The sequence below is a fragment of the Halichoeres trimaculatus genome, unplaced genomic scaffold (assembly GCF_033239565.1).
Source record: "Halichoeres trimaculatus isolate MK-OKI-2021-1 unplaced genomic scaffold, fHalTri1.1 fHalTri1_scaffold_20, whole genome shotgun sequence".
NCBI classification, from domain to species: Eukaryota; Metazoa; Chordata; class Actinopteri; order Labriformes; family Labridae; genus Halichoeres; species Halichoeres trimaculatus.
The window spans coordinates 19,987,055-20,006,263 of record NW_027437198.1 but is presented as its reverse complement, the minus strand read 5'-3'; the positions used below and the strand labels follow the sequence as shown (position 1 = coordinate 20,006,263).

Below are 19,209 nucleotides of genomic sequence, written 5' to 3'. Positions count from 1 at the left end.
GGGCGGGGCCAGCATGTGCACCGACTCCTTCGGATGGATAACAGCAGTCAGCCAACATCCGCACACTCAGTCATTTTTCGCATCGACAACTTGGGCCAAACAAAAGGAAAACAAGCTGAAAAGTACCCTGTCGCGTTTAGGACACCTGTCATAGACCTGCAACCTGGGAGGCGGGCGACTGCAGAGTGGAGAGGACACCGTGAAGGAACGGGAGAGGTATCCGGAGTGCTGCGGGCGCTGGGCGGACAGACATCCCCGGATCCCCGGGCTGTGACGCCTGCAGCAGTATCAGGACCACCGAGATGGAGGGGGAGAATTACGGTTGGTCTCCACTCTGACATAGCCACATAGTTTATCTTCTGTGGTTGCACCATGAGTGTGTGCTTTTCATATTAACACTGCTGTCTGCAGTGTTCAGGCTCAGTCGTGCCAGGAGTACAGAAATGACAGACAGTCTGCTGGGCATAGATGTTCACAGTGCTGCCAGTTTGATGGAGTGAGACTGCTCAGATGACAGCTCGACTGACTATACTGTTCCTATTTATCATCCTATGAAATCTCAATGGGACAATTTACTCTTTGACTGGAATCAAAGAGCATGACTACAGTTTAAAACAGGTTGCCTCTGAAATGTCTCCAGCCAGTGTGATAAAAATGATCTTTTAAATGAATTATTTAGCATCACACTGCAGCTATGACAGCATGGAGAACAATCCACATATTTACACTGCAGGATTTAAAAAAAGAGAAAAGTTTCTGATCTTGTGGGAAGAATGAAACTGGTTTATTTATATCCTGCTGGCATCTGGTCTGAGTCGCTCTTCAGATGACACACTTTTTACAGAAACATTCCTGCTTATAAAACCACCCCCATTGCCAAGAAGCATCCTTAGCGTCCTGGAACCATGTACATGATGACCCTGTCACTGATGATGTCAGGCCACAATGAGCTAACTGACTGCTCGGCAGAGGCGATGATAGAGGCTTCATCTCAATTATTTAGCAGTTTAGTTTTTCTCTGAGCTTAATGCATCTCAAAATAGAAGCAGCAGCCATGGCCTCATTGCGAAATTTCAAGTGATGCTCTGCTGAGAGAAGGAAGGGGTGGAGGGCTGGAAGAAAGTCAGGAACATACTTTGTGTGAGTCACGTAGAAGAAATTAGAATTAAAAAAAAGTTTTTTATCGGATCTAACTAAAGAAAGAATATATTTTTTTATTTACTTATTCCTCTATTTCAATTTTTGAACTTTTTCTCGCATCCCAAAAACTTTTAAACAGATTCTCTTGTCAGTACTTTCCTTTGTGTATGTGTCAGCTGGGGAAACATTTAACAATTGTTGTTATTTGCATAACTGTGTGCACACTTAGCACATTTGACTCACACCCTCACTGTCCCCGACACCTCCTTAGCGAAATTAGCTGCTAGTGTAGCTCTGAATTCGTAAGTATATGTCCTATCATCTTTCCCGTCCCTGAGCTCCAAGACTCTTTAGCATATCTGAGAAAGAAAGAAGAAAGATTCTGTTATATTTTGCCAGAGCTTTGCCACTTTATTTTATTATTCATGTAGAAAATACTTCTGCAACAAAAACAGCTCTACAAATGTAGACTTGAAGTCTGTCTTAGGATAATCTTTGTATTTTAAAGCCTCACTTTGACACGTTAGGCCCTGTTCTAAATTGTACAACAGGATTACCGTACTGAGTTTTTGCTACCTGTTTTATTTGATGTAGCTCTGCGCTGCTGCCCCCCAAAACCAGCTATCTTTGGATCCTTTGGGTGTTGCTCTGTTTCAACATTCACTTCAAAGGCACTGAGCTGCAGGTTGTCAAAATGTCTTTGTTTTATCTTCTGCTCTTTTGCCATTTACCTGCACCTGTCAGCGCAGCTCAGTTTTCCTTTGCATAAAGAAATTTGTGCACACAAAGGAAGCACTGTGCTGCTCTACAGGCGTGGTGCACTAGAGTAGCAGGCACATGTGGCTGCTGTGGTTGTAGGTGTCATCTGTCCTCTGTGTGTGAACCCCACCCTCTAAACTGAATGATTGACAGGGACGTAGTTGCTCATTCTGGGTTGTAATATGTTCTTTCAGCTCTACTCTGTCACTAACTACCAATGTGACAAGCTTTACTCTAGCACTAAGCTCCTCTCCTGTTCAAAGAACACCCAGAGAAAAAACTGTGAAAGCCTTTGCAGGAAAATCTCAGTGGAGTTCTGCAGACACATCATAGTCATGGAGAAGTTGAAATCTGCCACCTCTTAGATGTGAGTTGCACTTGTATTTTATTAATCATGAACAATACTAGTCCCAAGATAAACTATATCAATGCCATGAATTAGGCTGAGTGCTCAAATTAGACAAAAACATCCTTCCTGTGTTTTCCAGCTTCAGTAGAAAGACTTTCACATAAAAAGAAGCACACAAAGGAGGGATATCAAAGCTGTGCGGCGGCTGGATCGAAAGTAGGCCAGGATGATGCAACTTACTATTAGGAAAACTTGCTACGAAGTGCGTTGAATCTATATTTAGCTATTTTTAGTTCTCATATCTTTGTATCCAGTCTCCTGTTTAGCATTCAGTCAAGGTTGTACCAGCCAAGCTGCTGATCTGCTCCCACCCTGCCAGTTGTTAGTCACTGCAGGTGATGCTAACATAAGGTGCTCTGTAGGTGTACCACCAACACAGATCATGGAGCTTCCAGCAGCGTTTCATCTCCAACTAGATAAACTCTCATTACAGAGAGAACTTGTCTGCCTAAAGACACTTTTAAAAACACACAAAGTTGACTGTTTCTTAAAAGAATCCCCAAGCTAAGGCAACTGAAAGTTAAGTTGTCGATGTGTAGTATTCATACATGACTGTTCCACAAAGTTCTTCATTCTTTTATTTTCACAGAAAAATCACAACTGTGTTACATGCAATTTTGAAACCCTCTGTCTTATGTGGACTGAGTTATGAAGTTCTATGCTTTGTCCACCTGATGGCACTGTTTAGTAGCGTTCAAGTAGGTCCACTTCAAGGATTACATCCACAACATTGTAGAGTGCATTACTTATCCTGCCAGTTTCTGATATAATATATAAATATTTTTTCCTCTTTATTTACATACATGTGCAACATTTTCTAAAACGTAGAAGTGTATTGGCCACTTAAGGGAAGTTTAGAATGCAGCATGAAGTGCAACATCAGCAACTTTGAAAGTATTGGTTTATAACTCTGAGTAATGTCTACTCTGCATCTGAGTGGGCTTGAGAACAATTATGCTATTACACTTGGCAGGCTGGACCATATGCTTCTGCAGTTTATTCTTTCCATAGAAACACTTCACCATTTACAGTAAATTGATCAGAGAGCAGGTGTGAGAACGTTAATTAACCAATTAAATCAAAGCTTTTACATGTAATGTGGCAGTTAATTTGATGACAATTTTGGTTTTCAACAAATCGAATGATGATTATTTGATTATTTAATTTCTTTAAAAAGTTTGTATTGGTCCTGTGTTGTCTGTATCCACATCCTTTTTGCAAACCACTCTCCATTATTATTTTAATTTATTAATTTATTATTTTATAATTTTAAATAATTAATTTTTTATTTTAATTTATCAATTAATTTATTCATTATTTTAATTAAATTGTTTATTTATGCTTGTATTTATTTTTGATTAATTGGTTAATTAATTGGTTAATTAATTTATTTATGCATTTATTTAATTTTATTTATTTGTTTGTTTGTTTTATTATAGATGTCTTATCAGCCAAAGCAAAGTTAAAGGTGATGTTACTTAGGTAACAATAACTCTAACTCCAGCCCCTGGTGTAAGAACAGGAGGCACCTTTTCCCTAATTTCTCTAAATTTTTTGAAATTGGTAGAGCAGTGTTTTCTGCTGCCTTACCTGAGGGAACTCAACAGCCTGATGACATCCGGGTCAGATTCTGAAAATCAGCCATGTGATGTGTGTTGTTTAGAAAATAGGTGAAAAAAAATTCATCCAGATCAAGATGTTTCTAAGTTGTATGCATGTTTTTTCTGGCACATTTGAGACGTGAAGAGATGACAACGACATGTCTCTTTTGCTAGTGGAATAGCACTCTGGTCCTTAGACAGTTATCAAGTTGAACCAACTCTGAACTAGCACCAGGATCACTTGAGAAGAGAAGGAGTAGACTGCCCTTAACAGCATGGACTTGATGCCTCCCTAAAAATCCCTTTTTTTTCTGGTACAGGGCCAGTTCTTTGGTGGTTGAAACACAAAGCACTGGTGCTTGATTCGGCATTGGCTCTGAATCTGAGTCTGAAAAAAGACATTGGAGCTGCCAAACCCTTCAACAGTGACTCTGCACCAGTGCTGGCTTACTGAACAGGCTGTTATTTTGCTCATGATGAAGGATGTTCTGTAAATTGAATGTTGTGTAACCTGCATTATTTGTGTATTTGATTCTGAAGTTTCTCTATTTACAGAAAAATCAAGCTAATGTTACCAACGTTACATTAAAAGTAGGGTTACTCCTGACGGTTATGTACGTTAACTTCTGCCTACTATTGTGAAGGAAAGCATGTTTACTTACAGTTCCTGTTTTGATCCCTGTATGGTGCACAGTTTGGCTGTGGGCATAACTGGTTGGGGCGTTTCTTGTTATTTGAGAAAGGCATTAGGTTTGTTTTTTATTCTTGTTGTGGTATTACTGCCTTTTAATTGTATCCGTCCCTCTATCCCTCTATCCCTCTATCTATCGATCTACACTGCAAAAAACTTAAGTCTTATCAAGTGTTTTTGTCTTATTTTCAGTAAAAATATCTTTTTAGACTTAATATAAGCCACATTCACCTGAGCAGTCCAGAAAACATCTTATTTCAAGTTATTTAAAGATAAAAATTAGATGTTATTATTAAAAACAAGAGAAAAACACTCGATAAGATTTCAGTTTTTTTTTTGCAGTGTATCAATGCTGACGTCACACTCCTGCATAGAGAGGTAACTTTGAGTCAAGCAGAACAGGATAATATGCAAAGCACAAAACGAGAAACATTAGTGCTGAGTTCACTGTGTGCTGTGCTGCTGTTCCTCATGTGACAGAGCTGCTCCTCTGGCTGATGTGCAGCTGCAGCATTTTAAAGTCAGGACTGACTTTGCTGTTCAAGCAGGGGTCACTCTGAGGGAACTGGCCCTTTGGGGAGAAACTGGGCCGTGGTGGATGTATTAGAGCTGACGTCACAGCCATACAAAGTGTGATAAGGCAGTTTGTGTGTTTATTCTGTAATCAGTACCTTGAAAAGTTGCTGACAGAGTGCAGAGTTGAATTCATTACAGCTACTGACACGGAGAGCATAGCGTTAAGGACCCTTAACATGATTGACAGGTGGGTAATTCAGAGCAGCAGGTGGAGGAGAATGAGCTCAGGAGTGGAGGTAAACATTTCTGCTCTGCTTGACATGAGGAAGTGAAATCCAAAACCAATTGTCACTCATTATCAACACATCTGTGTCAGGCACGAGATTATTTGGTTGTCACCGATTTGTTTGTGTGTGTGTGTGTGTGTGTGTGTGCACTCTGTGTGTAATATCTCCATATTAGCTCTGTGGCTCCAGAGTCCAAAAATATGAGTTAGTCATGGTGAATAATCTCAATGGGTGTGAAAATAATCTAATGAAATCAAATGGCTCCTAGTGTTTTGTCCATGAGCAAACCATTTCTTCCACCCAGTTGCCAAGCAACAATGGGATCTTGATTTCATATATCAGACTATTTAAAGCAAAGAATATTGAGTTGTGCTAAATGTAAGAGTGAAAACAATGTGCTGCTGAAATATGGCTCATGTTACACTTCAACTTTCTCCTTAATTGTTCATTGAATTTTCCCGTCATCCCTACATTTCATCAGGAAATGCCCTGACCTCCCCTAGAGCAACATTAGCATGTATATTAAAAGTATGATCTGACTTTTTCCTTTTGTTGGACAGTGTGTAAGCTCCGGGACGTGCTAGAAATTGGTATGGAAAGTAGCAAGTGGGAGAGAAAGTAAGACAGAGAGGGAGAGGAGGAGAGAGAACAGGCAGAGGAGGATGGAGGGAGGCTGAGACATGAGCACAAAAAGGGGAACAGGGAGAAAAAGCAGAAGTGAATTCAGAGTCCCGGCAAGTTGCGCATGCAAAAAGATCAACTGAGAGGAAGGGAAAGTAGGTGAGTGTGAGAAGGATTGGCAAGCGGATGCAAGGAAGAGATTTTATCCAGCAACCTTAGGGATTAGGTGGATCACAGTGACACCGGGCAGGACTTGGAGGCTCTTTGTGGACCGAGCAGCCAGGAGCTCAGACTGACTCAGGAGAGAGCTGGGCCTTCTACTTCCTTTTTCCTTTTTCTTAATCGCAATTACAAGGCGGGGGAAAGTCACACAGCCTCTAACAGAGCAGTACCTTCACACACTGAGACGAACATCACAGAGTGGAGCTATGGGGACAGTGAGCGAACTCTGCGTGACCAGCCTTCAGACGTTTTTGTGCCCAGCTGTGAAGGCGCTCCAGCAGGATCCAGGTACAGTCGTTAGTGTGGCCTCAAAAGGCAAAGTGTGGTTTGTTTTAGCATTAGAGTAATACTGCACCACTAGAATCTAGGACTAGACACGTCTCTTTGAGCAATCACTATGTCAAGCTTTAACCCTAAAATGCATGAAATACAAAAACACCGGTGTCAAGATAATAACCTTAAGCGTTTTTTAGTTTTCTAAGGGCAGGAAAAAATGTTTTCAATCTTTTTTTTAATTCTTTCTTTTTTTTCTTTTTCTTTTTCTATTTCTTAGGGCATGACCACAAATGTTTTCAATGCTTTTTTCTTTTTCTTTCTTTTTTTTTCTTTTCTTTTTTTCTCTTTTTTTTGGGCATGGAAAAATATTTTCAATGTTTTTTTCTTCTTCTTGTTTTATTTTTTGTCTTAGGGCATGCAAAAATGCTTTTAGTGTTTTTTCTTTTTCTTTCTTTTTTTTTCTTTTTTTTTCCAGAAAGTTTGACCATCATTTGACCATATATATATATATATATATATATATATATATATATATATATATATATATATATATATATATATATATATATATATATATATATATAATTTTTTTAAGTTTTGCACTTTTTTTCACATTTTTCAAACATTTTAACTCTGTTGATTGTATTGTTGAAAATCTTTGTGATCCTTTGTTGCATTTCTTTTACGTTTTGAAAACTCAAATATTTGAGAAACAAAATTGAAAACTTTCCTTTTTTATGCTCTAAGAAAAATAAAAACAGTTTAGGAAAAAAATCTTGACACAGACTGATAGGGAGTTCCACCTATGAAACTATTGCATCCAGGAGAGAATGACTTAAATGGCTTCCACTATGTGCCAGAGGCTTAAATCAGTGTTGAAAATTCAGAAGATGAAGGTTTAACTATTTCCCATTTCATTTTCTAATTTCTTTTTGAATACTAATAAATATCTTTGCCTACAGTGCAGGTATCAGAACCTGTTCACACACCTTTGTCAAAACATGCCTTTATTATTCTACACTGTGGTTTGATTACTCCTTTCTCCCCCCTGTCTTTTACTATACTAATGATGTATCACTGCATTCAAGGCTGAGTAGATCCCTTTAAACGCTCATGGTCCTCATTCTTGAATCTGAGTTGGAACTGCCTGTTTGTTGTGTTTATGCGACCACTTGCACAAACACATGGCTCCTCTGCACTGTTAACACTCTGACCAAAATAGAGGAGGATTCCCGTGGCTAAAGACGCTCCCTCATTAAGCGCAACTTAAAGCCTCGTGCACACACACCGAGAGAGAAAGAGTGAGCTCATTACTTACTGGGCAGATCTAATCTCTCAGTGCACACACTTATTTCAGCCGACTGTACTCTCTAGACACCGATATTCTTGACAGCTCTGAAAGCTTCAGGTGTAAACACGGCCGCACTCATGGCTCATGTTTCTGTTCCTGCTTGGCTGTGCATGACAAATTTGCTTCCTTGTCCCTGTTACCAGCTTGTGTCCTCAGATAAACAGGGGACGGTGGTGCTGTGTTTACCAGAGATCACCTCCTAAACCTGGATAAACAACTCTCACTGCTTCCCAGCTCTGATTACAGATGGAGCAGGCAGAGGACGAGCTGGCTAAGACTTTCCCACCATCTGTCCTCATGTTATTTGTCCTCTTGCACTGTAGAACATAACCAAAACTGGGTGTTTGTGTAGCATGTTGTCTGTTTGGCAGTATGGTGTCGCAGCAACACTACATGACACAGCATGGGTGACATTTTGATGCTCTGTTGTCAGACTGCTCTGCCATGACTACGGCAGCTACCCTGGGTTGTGGTGAATCAGCTGATGGGGTGTGTAATAAGGGGAAGTGATGCTGCCTCAGTGCTTTTAAAACACCTGAATCAGCACAGTAGACCAGCGAGGAAAGAGGGGACTTTTCAAGTTTTACAAAATGGGAAGTGATCTGGCGTCAAAAACATTATGACGGTGAAGTCTGTTGGCATGCAGAATACATCGGACACATCTGTGAGGCTTGAAGAAAAAGCTTGTTGGCTATAATGCTGCTTTGTCATTTGGATTTTTATCCTCCAGTCCAGTTTATACCCTGAAAGCACTTCAAGAAGCTTAATTCCTGCTGTCACCTGCCTGCAAGTGTCAGCTTTTTTGCTTTAGATGCAGGAAAAAAACGCATTCAGTAGGTTGGGCGGTGTTCTGTATGTATTTGCGTAATTCATGTGTGACTCATCTAAAGAGTGGTTTTCCTGCAAGTTTTATTAACAGAGAAATTGCCTTAAAGTATCACCTAGCAGCCATAAGTGAGAACTGTTTTTCTTCTTTGTGTTGGCTCGTACACTGGCTTACCTCATGGGGTGACGTCTTCACACATCCATCTTTCCAGTCACTCTTGTTTAGATTTATGCAGCAAATGAAGTGTTATGTCAGTGCCCCTGTCTAGCTTGAAATGCTACCGTTAGTGTGACTCAACATGATAGGGCTGAAGTAGTATCCAGCAGAAGTAGAGTTTCTGTGCTCTGAAGCAGGTGTACCAACTCCTGGCCTATATTTCAGACAGAGTGAGGGCAACAAGGGGGGCAGCTGAGGACAAATGTAAGCTCTCTGTAAGCACAAACATGCCGACAGGAGCAGAGAATGTACAAGGGGAATTTGTCAGATCAGCCTGTTGTAAAGGAGAGTAGAATGCAAAAGTGACAGTGGGTGATGATGCTAGCATCAGTGGAAAAATTTGTCCCAGCCTTTTTTTACTTGTGCCTCTTAAACTCTGATATTCCCTATAGGTTGTTGATATCTTTGGCCTTTATGGCCAAATTGACAAATTAGGGATGCACCAATCCGATCCTGGTTTTGGGTATCAGCCCCAGTACAGCCTCTTAAAGCTGACTTGACACCAAGGCTAACCTATGATTTAGTCTACAGGGTATGAAAGGACCTCTTTCACAATACAAGTAATTTTGTCCACAGCCCAATTTTTTGTTTGTTGTGCGGTATTTGTAGCACACTCAGAGACTCCCAAGAATATACCTTCCAAAAGTCATCCAGGGCCTGTACTATGACCTATTTTATGATCATTGCCATAGGTGTGAGCCAGGGTGCACACTTTACCCCAAAACGTACTCAAACACAAATGATAAATCATCAAATTGAGTCAAATCACCTTCACTGGAGTCTGGTGCATCTTTTGAAATCAAATGTAAAGCTAAGTATTACAAGTGAAAGAAGTTATTGAATTTTAACTGGAAAAAAACGTTTTTTTTTTCATGATTTTTTTCAACAAATTCAATTCTTTAGAGATGTGTCTGACCAACTTACAGTTGGTGTACACCTAAAATACTTACAAAGTATTTGGCCACATATATATTCTCATAGTGGGAAAAAAATCATCAAGTTCTGAGACCGGTAAAGTTGTTCAATTAACAGGGTGGGTTACTGTGGTAGAATCAGGATACTGTTCCATATCTTGTATATCAGGGAACCTTTAAAGATTTGTTCAGAATTCATCCTTTAAGTATGATTTCTTTTAGAATTTGAACGCTAGTTTCAAAACAAACATTTCACATGAAATATTATTCATTTTAATACTGAACAGTCACAAAGGGTCTGTATATTCTGCCTTTTAAAAATTGGGCTGTGGGCAAAATTACATGTATTGTGAAAGAGGTCCTTTACAATTGAATTTTCACTTCTGCAAGTTCTAAAGTTTTGTTTTAACCAAAATGCTCCTAAACATTTAAACACTTCTAGTTTAAATAACTATCAACCTCAGTAAATCCATATGCACCCATTTTATGTGTTTTGCTCAAAACATTACCAATTTTATCTCACAGTAGAGCATGCAGCTTATTATTTGACACTTCTATTGGATCAGTATCGGTATCAGTCAATACCCAAAGCCCAGATATCGGTATCTGTATCAGGACTAGAAAAGTTGGATCGGTGCATCCCTATCCCAAATTCTCAGACAGAACTTAGGGAAAAGGCCATTTGGGTACTCTGCACCCTTAGCTTGGACTAACTTGACTTGACTTGACTAACCGACTAAATTTTTTGCTCAACAGAGCAGTATCTTTGAACTCCCACACATTTTTTGACTGAAGCCAGATGTGAAACTAGACAAACAGCATCAGGTAACGCAGGACATGGGAGTCATACGCCCAGATACTATCAGCTAACAGGCCGATGAACTAATCACTTTTCTCTACCCCACTCAACCAATCACAGCTTATGTATAGTGATAAGGCAGTGATGCTAACCGCACTATGCTGCTGTCTCGATGCATTGCCTACTCCACCCGAGCCTCCTTCTACTAAGTCACCACCTTTATATCCCATAAGTCTGTATGTATGTATGTACTGTATGTATGTAACCCATTGGGGGATTTTGCAATGCACTCCCTGGAAAGCCTAAGCAGGCTGCTTGGCTAACCAAGGGAGTGCTCTGAAAGGCACGGCTTTAACACCAGCTGTATTTACATTTGGCAATACATGGTTCAAATCTATTACAAATGTTTCTGACTGAAAAAAAGTTATAGATTAATTTTATATTTTTTTTAAAGCTTAATAATGTCTCTCTGGTTCCCCTGTGGTAGCTTACAAGTCTTACTGCTAAAAAAAGACAAACAAACAAAAGAGAACATTATTTTTCTCATACTAGTGGTTTAGAAAACTCTTATTTCAGCCTTTGTCTGAAGTGCTTAGTTTTAGCGGCTGTCCATTACAATTTCGTTTTTTAAGCACTTTAAAAACAGGCACTGTTGACCAAATTGCTGTACAGAAGAATAAATAAATGAATAAACAAATAATAAAATAAATAATTAAATGAATGAATGAATACAAGTTAATAAATGAATAAAATAGCAGCTAATATGAGACAAAAGAACACTGCATGTAAAATATAAACCTCCAATAGGCAAACCTTGGTGTTTGAGGTCTGCCCATCCAACACATCACAAACCATTTAAGAGATCCGTATGCAATGACATCACTCTAGCAATTAAACAGAATGAACAACCTGTATCGTGAGTTGAGATCCATGTTTAAAATATGGGAAAGCATAATATGCCTATTCACGGAAAATGAGAAGCAGAAGATGACAGAAAAAAAGGTATAGTTAGTGTATCTGTATGTCAATAAATGTACCGATAACCCTAGTAAGCATGCTTGAAGAAGATTCAGTATGTAATACATGTATTTTGAATACAGTTCCTCATGCATAAATAGACACCAGCATGTTGTAAATCCATTTGCACGTGTCAGTTTATAAGCAGACATGCGTTTTTCGCTACTCCTCCTCTGTAAGGAATCGCTTCACTGTCAAAGCCCAGCGTTTTGTATCCTGAAGGCAACCACTCCTTCAAACTTCACACTGTTCGCTGCAAATGATTTATGAGGAGGCTGGAAGCTCAAGGTGAAACATTATGACAAGTGTGTTCTAGAGGAAAATAAAGAGTGCTGCAAGTGAAGCTGTATGTGTAATGGTACAGAGAGGCTGAGAATACAGCACATGAGGTATGATTGAGCATTTGTAATGAGCCTAAAACTATAAGCTGCTTTATTTGGCAGTAAGCTGATCCTGATCATCTGAAAATAATCGACTGAATCTAAAATCATACATGACACAACATCCAACACTGCTGCCACTGACAGATATGCTAATATTCTTAAGAAAAATGCCTTTTTGTTGTCTTAAAATATATAGATACAAACAGGTGATGTAAAAAGTTTTGTATTTAGTGAGTCTCCATGTAAATTGCACTGAAGACTTTTGCACGCATATGCATTTCAGCAGAGGTCTTCAATAGGGAGTCCACGGCCCCTGGGGGGTCTGTGGAGGTACTGCAGGGGGTCCATGAAATTTTTCGTTAATTCGGAAATGTTTTTTTTGATTTTCACGACAAGTGGATTGGATTTTACAGCAAGATAAGGTTTTCTATTTATGTATTTTCAAATGATTATTCCCAAAAAATTTAATTTTTACTCATGTTATTGTCTTTAAACACATCAGCGGATACACAAAGGCCAGAAATTATCTTTCAGTCAAAAATGAATACATTCAGCTCTCTGAAACTGCACACAGGTACACTCAGCGTTCACTTCTAGCTCCTCAAGACAGAGGTAAACCCGCCTCTGTTTTTGCTCAGCCAATCACACAGCAGCATGTTCCCTACTGGCTCTTTCAGGTTTCACAGAATAGCTCAATACTAATATATATAATATAAAACACAATAGAATGAATTTTACAATGATTAAACTTTCTGGAAAAAAATGCAAAAAAAGAAATATTACAAAAAAAAAAAGAAAAAAGAAAGAAAATGAAAAAAAAAACATTAAAAGCATTTTTGCATGCCCTAAGAAAAAAAAAAAGAAAAAAAAAAAAAGAAAACGAAAAATAAAAACGTTGACAACAACATACATATACATATGTATATTTAAATTTCGAATGTTCTACACACTACACCTTGAAATAAATTTGTCTTCTACTATGTGACAAATTTAAAGCAAGGTCACTTGAAACTATCCCACTATTGGTTGCTATGGTAACTGAGTTTTGAACTTTTCACAAACTGCTGCCAGTAGAGAAACAGAAACCATGAAATCTGTCTTTATCGGGTGTAATAGCAAGCTTTCATAGCCTATGCAGGACCCCATAATGATTATGAATATAGTAATGTCCCATCTTCTGCTTCTTTCACACTGTTTCTAATGCTTGGAGAGGTAAAACATCCAATATTTGTGTATCCTTAAAACATCAGAAAGATCCATTTAGCTTTAGTAACAAAAATATGCTTCTCCCTCCTCACAGCGTCGTTTAGCTTTTCTTTGAAACCCTTTGAGGCCCTGAGTTACTGGATTTAAGGAAGCAAACTTGGACCTTCAGTTTATCAAAGAGTAAACTCAAGCCAATGTTATTATGAAAGAAGATCATATTACATCTTAGCAAAAATGAGAGTGATCACTGCTTGTGATTCAGTTTGATGTGTTTTGGATGCTGAAAGAGACAGACTGCCAGGGAGCGGCTTCAAAGAGGAGTGTGTGGGAAACCAAACAGAGGAGGATGAAATCCACACAGCTCTGTAAGCCAAGTAAGAAAATTATGTTGGCGTGGTTTGTTTTTCTCAAAAAGTCTTGTTTTTATCTGAAATCAAGGGGACATGGTGGTGAAGCGTAAAATTGTGTTTTTGATTGTCTCCTGTGCCGTTGCAGACATTCATAACACACTGCCGGACCTATTGCTCCTCTACAATGTGTCAAAATGTCGGCCTCATTGAGCTTTCATGCCTACAGACACAATCCCTCTCTGAACAGAAGGTGGTTATTTAGTCATTCCATAAGACTGTTTATTAGTCAGAGCTATTCATTATTAACGAATGCTTTGTCAGCCTGCTTGGCGCCTTCGTGGTTGAACATGTAGGGCAGAGCTCTTCAAGTCTAGCCTCTGCATTTCACACCACTGTCCTAGAATTTGTAAAGACAGGGTTACTGCAGGTGTGTTTGCTCCCAGAGACAACAAAAGATAGAGAAACTGAACCTCTAAGACACTGGTAAGGAGTGATACTTTAAAATGAAGGTATGTTTGGAGTGGCAATGATTAGCCACTCCAAGGTCTTTTTTCTCCTCACATCTACTCCAGAAAAACGGCACTACAGCTAGAAATATTCTATTTTTTCTTATGACTCATGTCAGTAATTAATCTCTCAGGCTTGTCCTCCCTCTTACCCATGTAATTATATGCTGCCTTAGTTTAATGGCGTAATTAAATGTGGCTACACCTGCAGGAAAGGATGGCGTCACAATCAAGCTTGTGCAATCACTCAAATAGGGATGAAGCAACAAAAGTTAGGCCACAGATTATGCTTAAGAATGTCAGGCATGAATGAAGTCTGTAATATTTTATAAAAGACGTGTGGTTTCAGTATACTATTTCTTAATAAACCTGTTTTGTAATGGCTTTGTTTATATGACAAGGAAGCAGATAAAAAAAAAAAAATCAAAAACAGACGTGTCATCGTGTGAAGGCACAAAAGAAGGTGCAGCTTTGATTACCTCTTAAAACGGAGAGGCATGTGGGTTATTGTGTTGTGTTTCTGTAAAAGATCCTGTATCTACATTTGTACAGGTCAAGCAAATAGAGCTGCAGTTACCACAGACAAACAGCAGGGATCACTCTTGGCATCTTCTCTCACAGGCTTGTTTTCTTGTAATTTTTGATTTTTGGTATGAATTCAGACAAGCACCATGATTCTGGGAACTTTTCTACCAGATTGTTCGTGTTGTATGCAAATGACTTGTGGTTTTTCGGTTCAGCTGTCAGTAGAAGCTGTCGAAATGCTCATCACTTTGTCAGGCTCACACAGCTTTGACTGGTTGCTATCGCTCACTGTCTACCTTACATCTTGTTTTTTTATTTATTTTATTTTCTGGCATCTGATTTTAGAGATTTTTTTTAAGAGATATTCAATCTTTTTCTTTTTTTATTCATTCATTTTTTCTGATGGATTTTTTTTTATCAAGTTCTTGAGATCTTTTTGACACTGGAACATGTAAATAAGACTTTGGTGCAATGTGATTGCAGATTTTAGTAGAAACACAAAGAAAATTAGCTCTCGTGAACAAGATTTCAATTTAGCTAGACACACCTCCAGTTCTGTGAACTTCTTAAAACAACACAAAGAGGTTACATGATCAAACTGTGTACAGAGAATAACTATAGCTCCCAATCTTTCATGCTGCTTTATTTTTCAGTCAGTAGGTCTAACTGTTTGATGATCTTAGCAGAGTGAAGAAAGGCACTATTGTCTCAGTAAACTCACAGGGAGCACTTTATCACAGCAGAATCATGAACTTTCCCGTAATCCTAAGGGTTTGACCCAGAATGAAAAGCGTAAACAACATCTTGTTGATAATGTGATCAGGGCATTTAGCAGCTATAGTTGATTTCTCATTCTGCTGAAAATATGTAAAAAGAAGCTCTTCTCTTTTTAAGGAATAATAGCAAGAGTGAGGTTTGACTTGTTTTATTTTTATCTGATATGCTACTGTTACCAATCTCAATCCAACAGCATTACTGGCTTGTAGACACCATGGTGCTTGGCTGGTTATCACAGCTTGAATGTTTCTGCTGGGTATCTTTATCTTTGGATAGTGGCTGCCATACTTAAAGTTAGGGTCTGTAGGCATTTTCATTCTTGTCAGTAAACACAACATTCAAACTAGGGTCCTCCAGCAGGGCACCTAGCAACCACCTGTAGCATCACGTTTGTATGTAGGAAAGACTCGAGAGCTGTGCACCTGGCTTGGCATGTTATCACAAGCGCAGAAAGCCAACTTACGTTGCTCTTTGTCAAGTGCTGCTCTCCAAGTTCCCCAAAGTAAGTGAAAGTCAAGCCAAGCTTCATCCTTGGTTTGGAAAAAGCTTGATCTATTTGGCGTTTCATTTTACTTTGGTTTTCTTTTTCTTCCTCTTTGCTACGTCCACTACCGTAGCCGCCCAGGATAGCTTCTTCCATTCAGTAATCAACACTCAAAGCCACTTGCACAGGGGGCGCTCTTTAGCCGCGTTTCCACCAAGCAGAGCGGTTTGGTTCGTCTCGGTTCGGGGCACATTTTGTGGCATTTCCACTGACTTATCCCGGGACAGACCCCCAAATAACCGAGACGAGCCGTCCCACTTTTTGGGACCCTTTCTTATGGGTGCCAGGCTGAACCGATCTGCTCTCGGAAGGTGGAGCTACAACACTGCAGACCGTTGATTGGTCAAAAGAATCGTCACTTACCCCAGCAGTGGCAGCATTTCTCCTGGCGGCACACAGATTTCTCTGAAGCAAAGCCTGATTGTTCTTCGTATCAAAGAGCTACATGCCAATCACGTAGAGGATGAAATGCTGCATGTCTTCCATCTAGCTCTTTTTCTTCTTTGTTGGATTAATAGCGGGGTAAACTGTGTCGCGCTGCTACGGCATCACGCTATTATTTAACAGCGGTGGCTTTCGGCATCCGGCTTACACGCTGCCAACCACAAGAGTGCACAGTTTTGATGTTGAAACGCAAACGGGATCAGGCTTAATTGTACCAAACAGTGCCAAACCATACTAAGCCAAAACAGACTGCTTGGTGGAAACGCGGCTTTTGATTGGCTGATGTAACCACGCTAACTCTCCTCTGAGAAACATCCTGATACAACCAAACAGACAAAAAGGCAGAGGAGAAGGTTCGGGGCCTTTAGTGAGCAGGATTATTCCTGTAAAAGTTTACATCATATTTTTTTGGGGGGAAGACTCTACCTTAAGCTGAAAAAGATATTTTGCTTGTGCAATTTTTTTTCTTACTTAAGTCTCAGAGCGGTAGTTTCTGAAATGCACATTTAAATTGTGGAATCAAAGGAGAGATGTTTCCTCCACATTGCAAACATCTGTTTTTCTGTGAATTTCTGATGCCTCAAAATACAGTCATACAGCCGACATGATGAAGGCTTTGTAGGAATTTCTCTAAGTCGTCACAGAATAATGAACTGCATCTTTAAATGCAAGAACAAACCCAGCTTTACATTGCAAAACCTACGCTGACGCCATTTTGGTGCAAAGCACTCAGTGTTCTTCACACTTTCAACAGAGGATTACTTCTGCATGTCAGTGTGTAGATCAGGAAGTTACACATAACTTTGTCAATTCAGACTGATGATCTTTCCAGTCAAAGGTCACAAACCTTCTCTGGTTTCACTTGTTCCAGGTTTTGATCACAGATTTACAGCACTTGTGTGGGGATTGAAGACACACCAATGAATTGAAACGTTGTGTGAATAGGGTTCGCTTCACACTGAGGGCTTTGTTAGTTTGGGCAGCGCTACTCAACAGATGCATTCATGGAGCACAGCCTGAGGACAAGCCTCTTAAATAAAGTGGACATGCACATAAGGGCCATTCAGGGATGGGTTTGTGCCAAGATGGTTTTACTCTTGACTTCAGCAAAAGGAAATTCTCAGTAATTGGTCTGGTTAAGAAAATGCCCAAGAGCAGGTAACTGTCTATGCATTTTGCACTTTTTTTCTTCTTGCAAAGGAATTTGAAAACTTTAGAAGCATTTTCTCATGCTGTCTTCATTGTGATACAGCATTCCTCTTTTACCTTCTGCACTCATTAGCAGGCAGGTACAGGCTCGGCCCTTCCAGGTCTCAAAGCACAGCAGCAGAGATGTGCATGTATTAGCCTTTACAGCAGCACTTCAGCAAGGGGATGGAAAGTTTGAAAACTCTGTTGTTTGCTCACAAACTTTTCCTTAACCTCTGTTAAATGGCACGTTCATAATAATATGTGGCATAACTAAAACACTTTTATATGTGTGCTTAAAACAATGCATATTGACCTGCAACTTTATAACAGAACCAAATACACATTCCTTATGACTGAAGAAGAAAAGTGTAAAGCTTTTCAAATCAGGTGAGTTCATGAAAACAAGGACATACTCTTTCCATAAATCAGAAACAGGCTACAGTGATTTTCTGAGAGTAAGAAATTAACCAGTGTTTGACATGTTTGTTATGCAATACCACAGACAGGTGTTGTTGCTATTTCCAAAGAACCACTTACATTAGTTTATGGCTGACTTCTACACACACGTGTCTGCTTCAGCGGATGTGGTGAATGAAGAAACAAGTGCAACAGAAATAAACGGCTGTATCTGTGTATCAATCACACAGGTCTTCCTGCCCCCACTCGACCTGGTCTCAGTCGTTGGCTGTATCCGTATGTGTGAGAGAGCACGTAATTTATGGTGCAATATAACTTGATTGATAGCTACCTACAGCATCTTCTGAATTTGGGGTTTTATAACACATAAAACTTCACAGTTTTATCAAACTATAAGGCATAATAGAGAACTCATTTGATTTAACATAAAAATGTATTATTATGTGAATTCCAAAGAAAAGAATGTCTACTTAATGCTTGCACCGTGCTGTACTATGACTTTGGGTACTTTAAATAAAATGATAGCACTATATAAATTTAGTCATAACTGTGTGACCCAATAACACATTTATAGGAATTTTTAAGCCATATTTAAGTGCCTGTCAGTAAAGTGACAGACAGAACTTTTCGTGACAATAATCAAAACTATTTTTTTTCAAAACATTTAAATTAACAGGGGTTTTTAAATGATCTCTGTCCAGAGCATATACAGAACAGGCCCATATCTCAAAGAACAGCTGTTTTCATATCTGTGCAGGGAAGTGTGTTCCAGATTCAGGCTATTTAGGCAAGGCAAGTTTATTTATATAGCACATTTCAGCATGGCAATTCAAAGTGCTTTACAGGCAGAACAAATTATAGAAAACAATTAAAATTCAATTAAATAGGAGGTTAATTAAAAAGATACAATAAAACAAAACATCAAAAAAACAAACAAAGAAACAAAAGATTATAATAGATTTTTAAAACAGATTTGAAAAACTTTAAGGCTCAGACTCATTTAGTTGTTTTCTTCTGTTTAAGGATTGAACTCAAATATACAAAGAAAACACAATTTGTACACAGAATCTGTGAGTCTGAGCCTTAATGTTTAAGGGTCACGCTTTTCCCCAGTGTCCAGTCCTGTTACTAATTACGTTTCCCCTCAAAATGATCTTACAAAGAGTCTAAATTCTTAACTTACTGTGGCAGTTCTGAATAACCTTGTTATTCTTATGAGCT

At 39.0% G+C, this 19,209-nt stretch overlaps 1 protein-coding gene across 2 annotated transcripts in view; it reads left to right on the top strand.

The window, feature by feature from the left end:
- The first annotated feature begins 17 nt into the window (after positions 1–17).
- cyth1a (cytohesin 1a) overlaps positions 18–19,209 on the top strand; it is a 54,532-nt gene continuing 35,340 nt past the window's right edge. Inside the window, exon 1 of one of the 2 annotated variants that reach the window (XM_074696154.1) lies at positions 18–321. In XM_074696154.1, the coding sequence (XP_074552255.1) occupies positions 303–321 (19 nt within the window). In that variant the 5' untranslated portion in view covers positions 18–302. Of the gene's footprint in view, positions 322–6,035; positions 6,535–19,209 lie in introns of those variants that run through there. The other variant, XM_074696152.1, reaches the window with a different exon arrangement.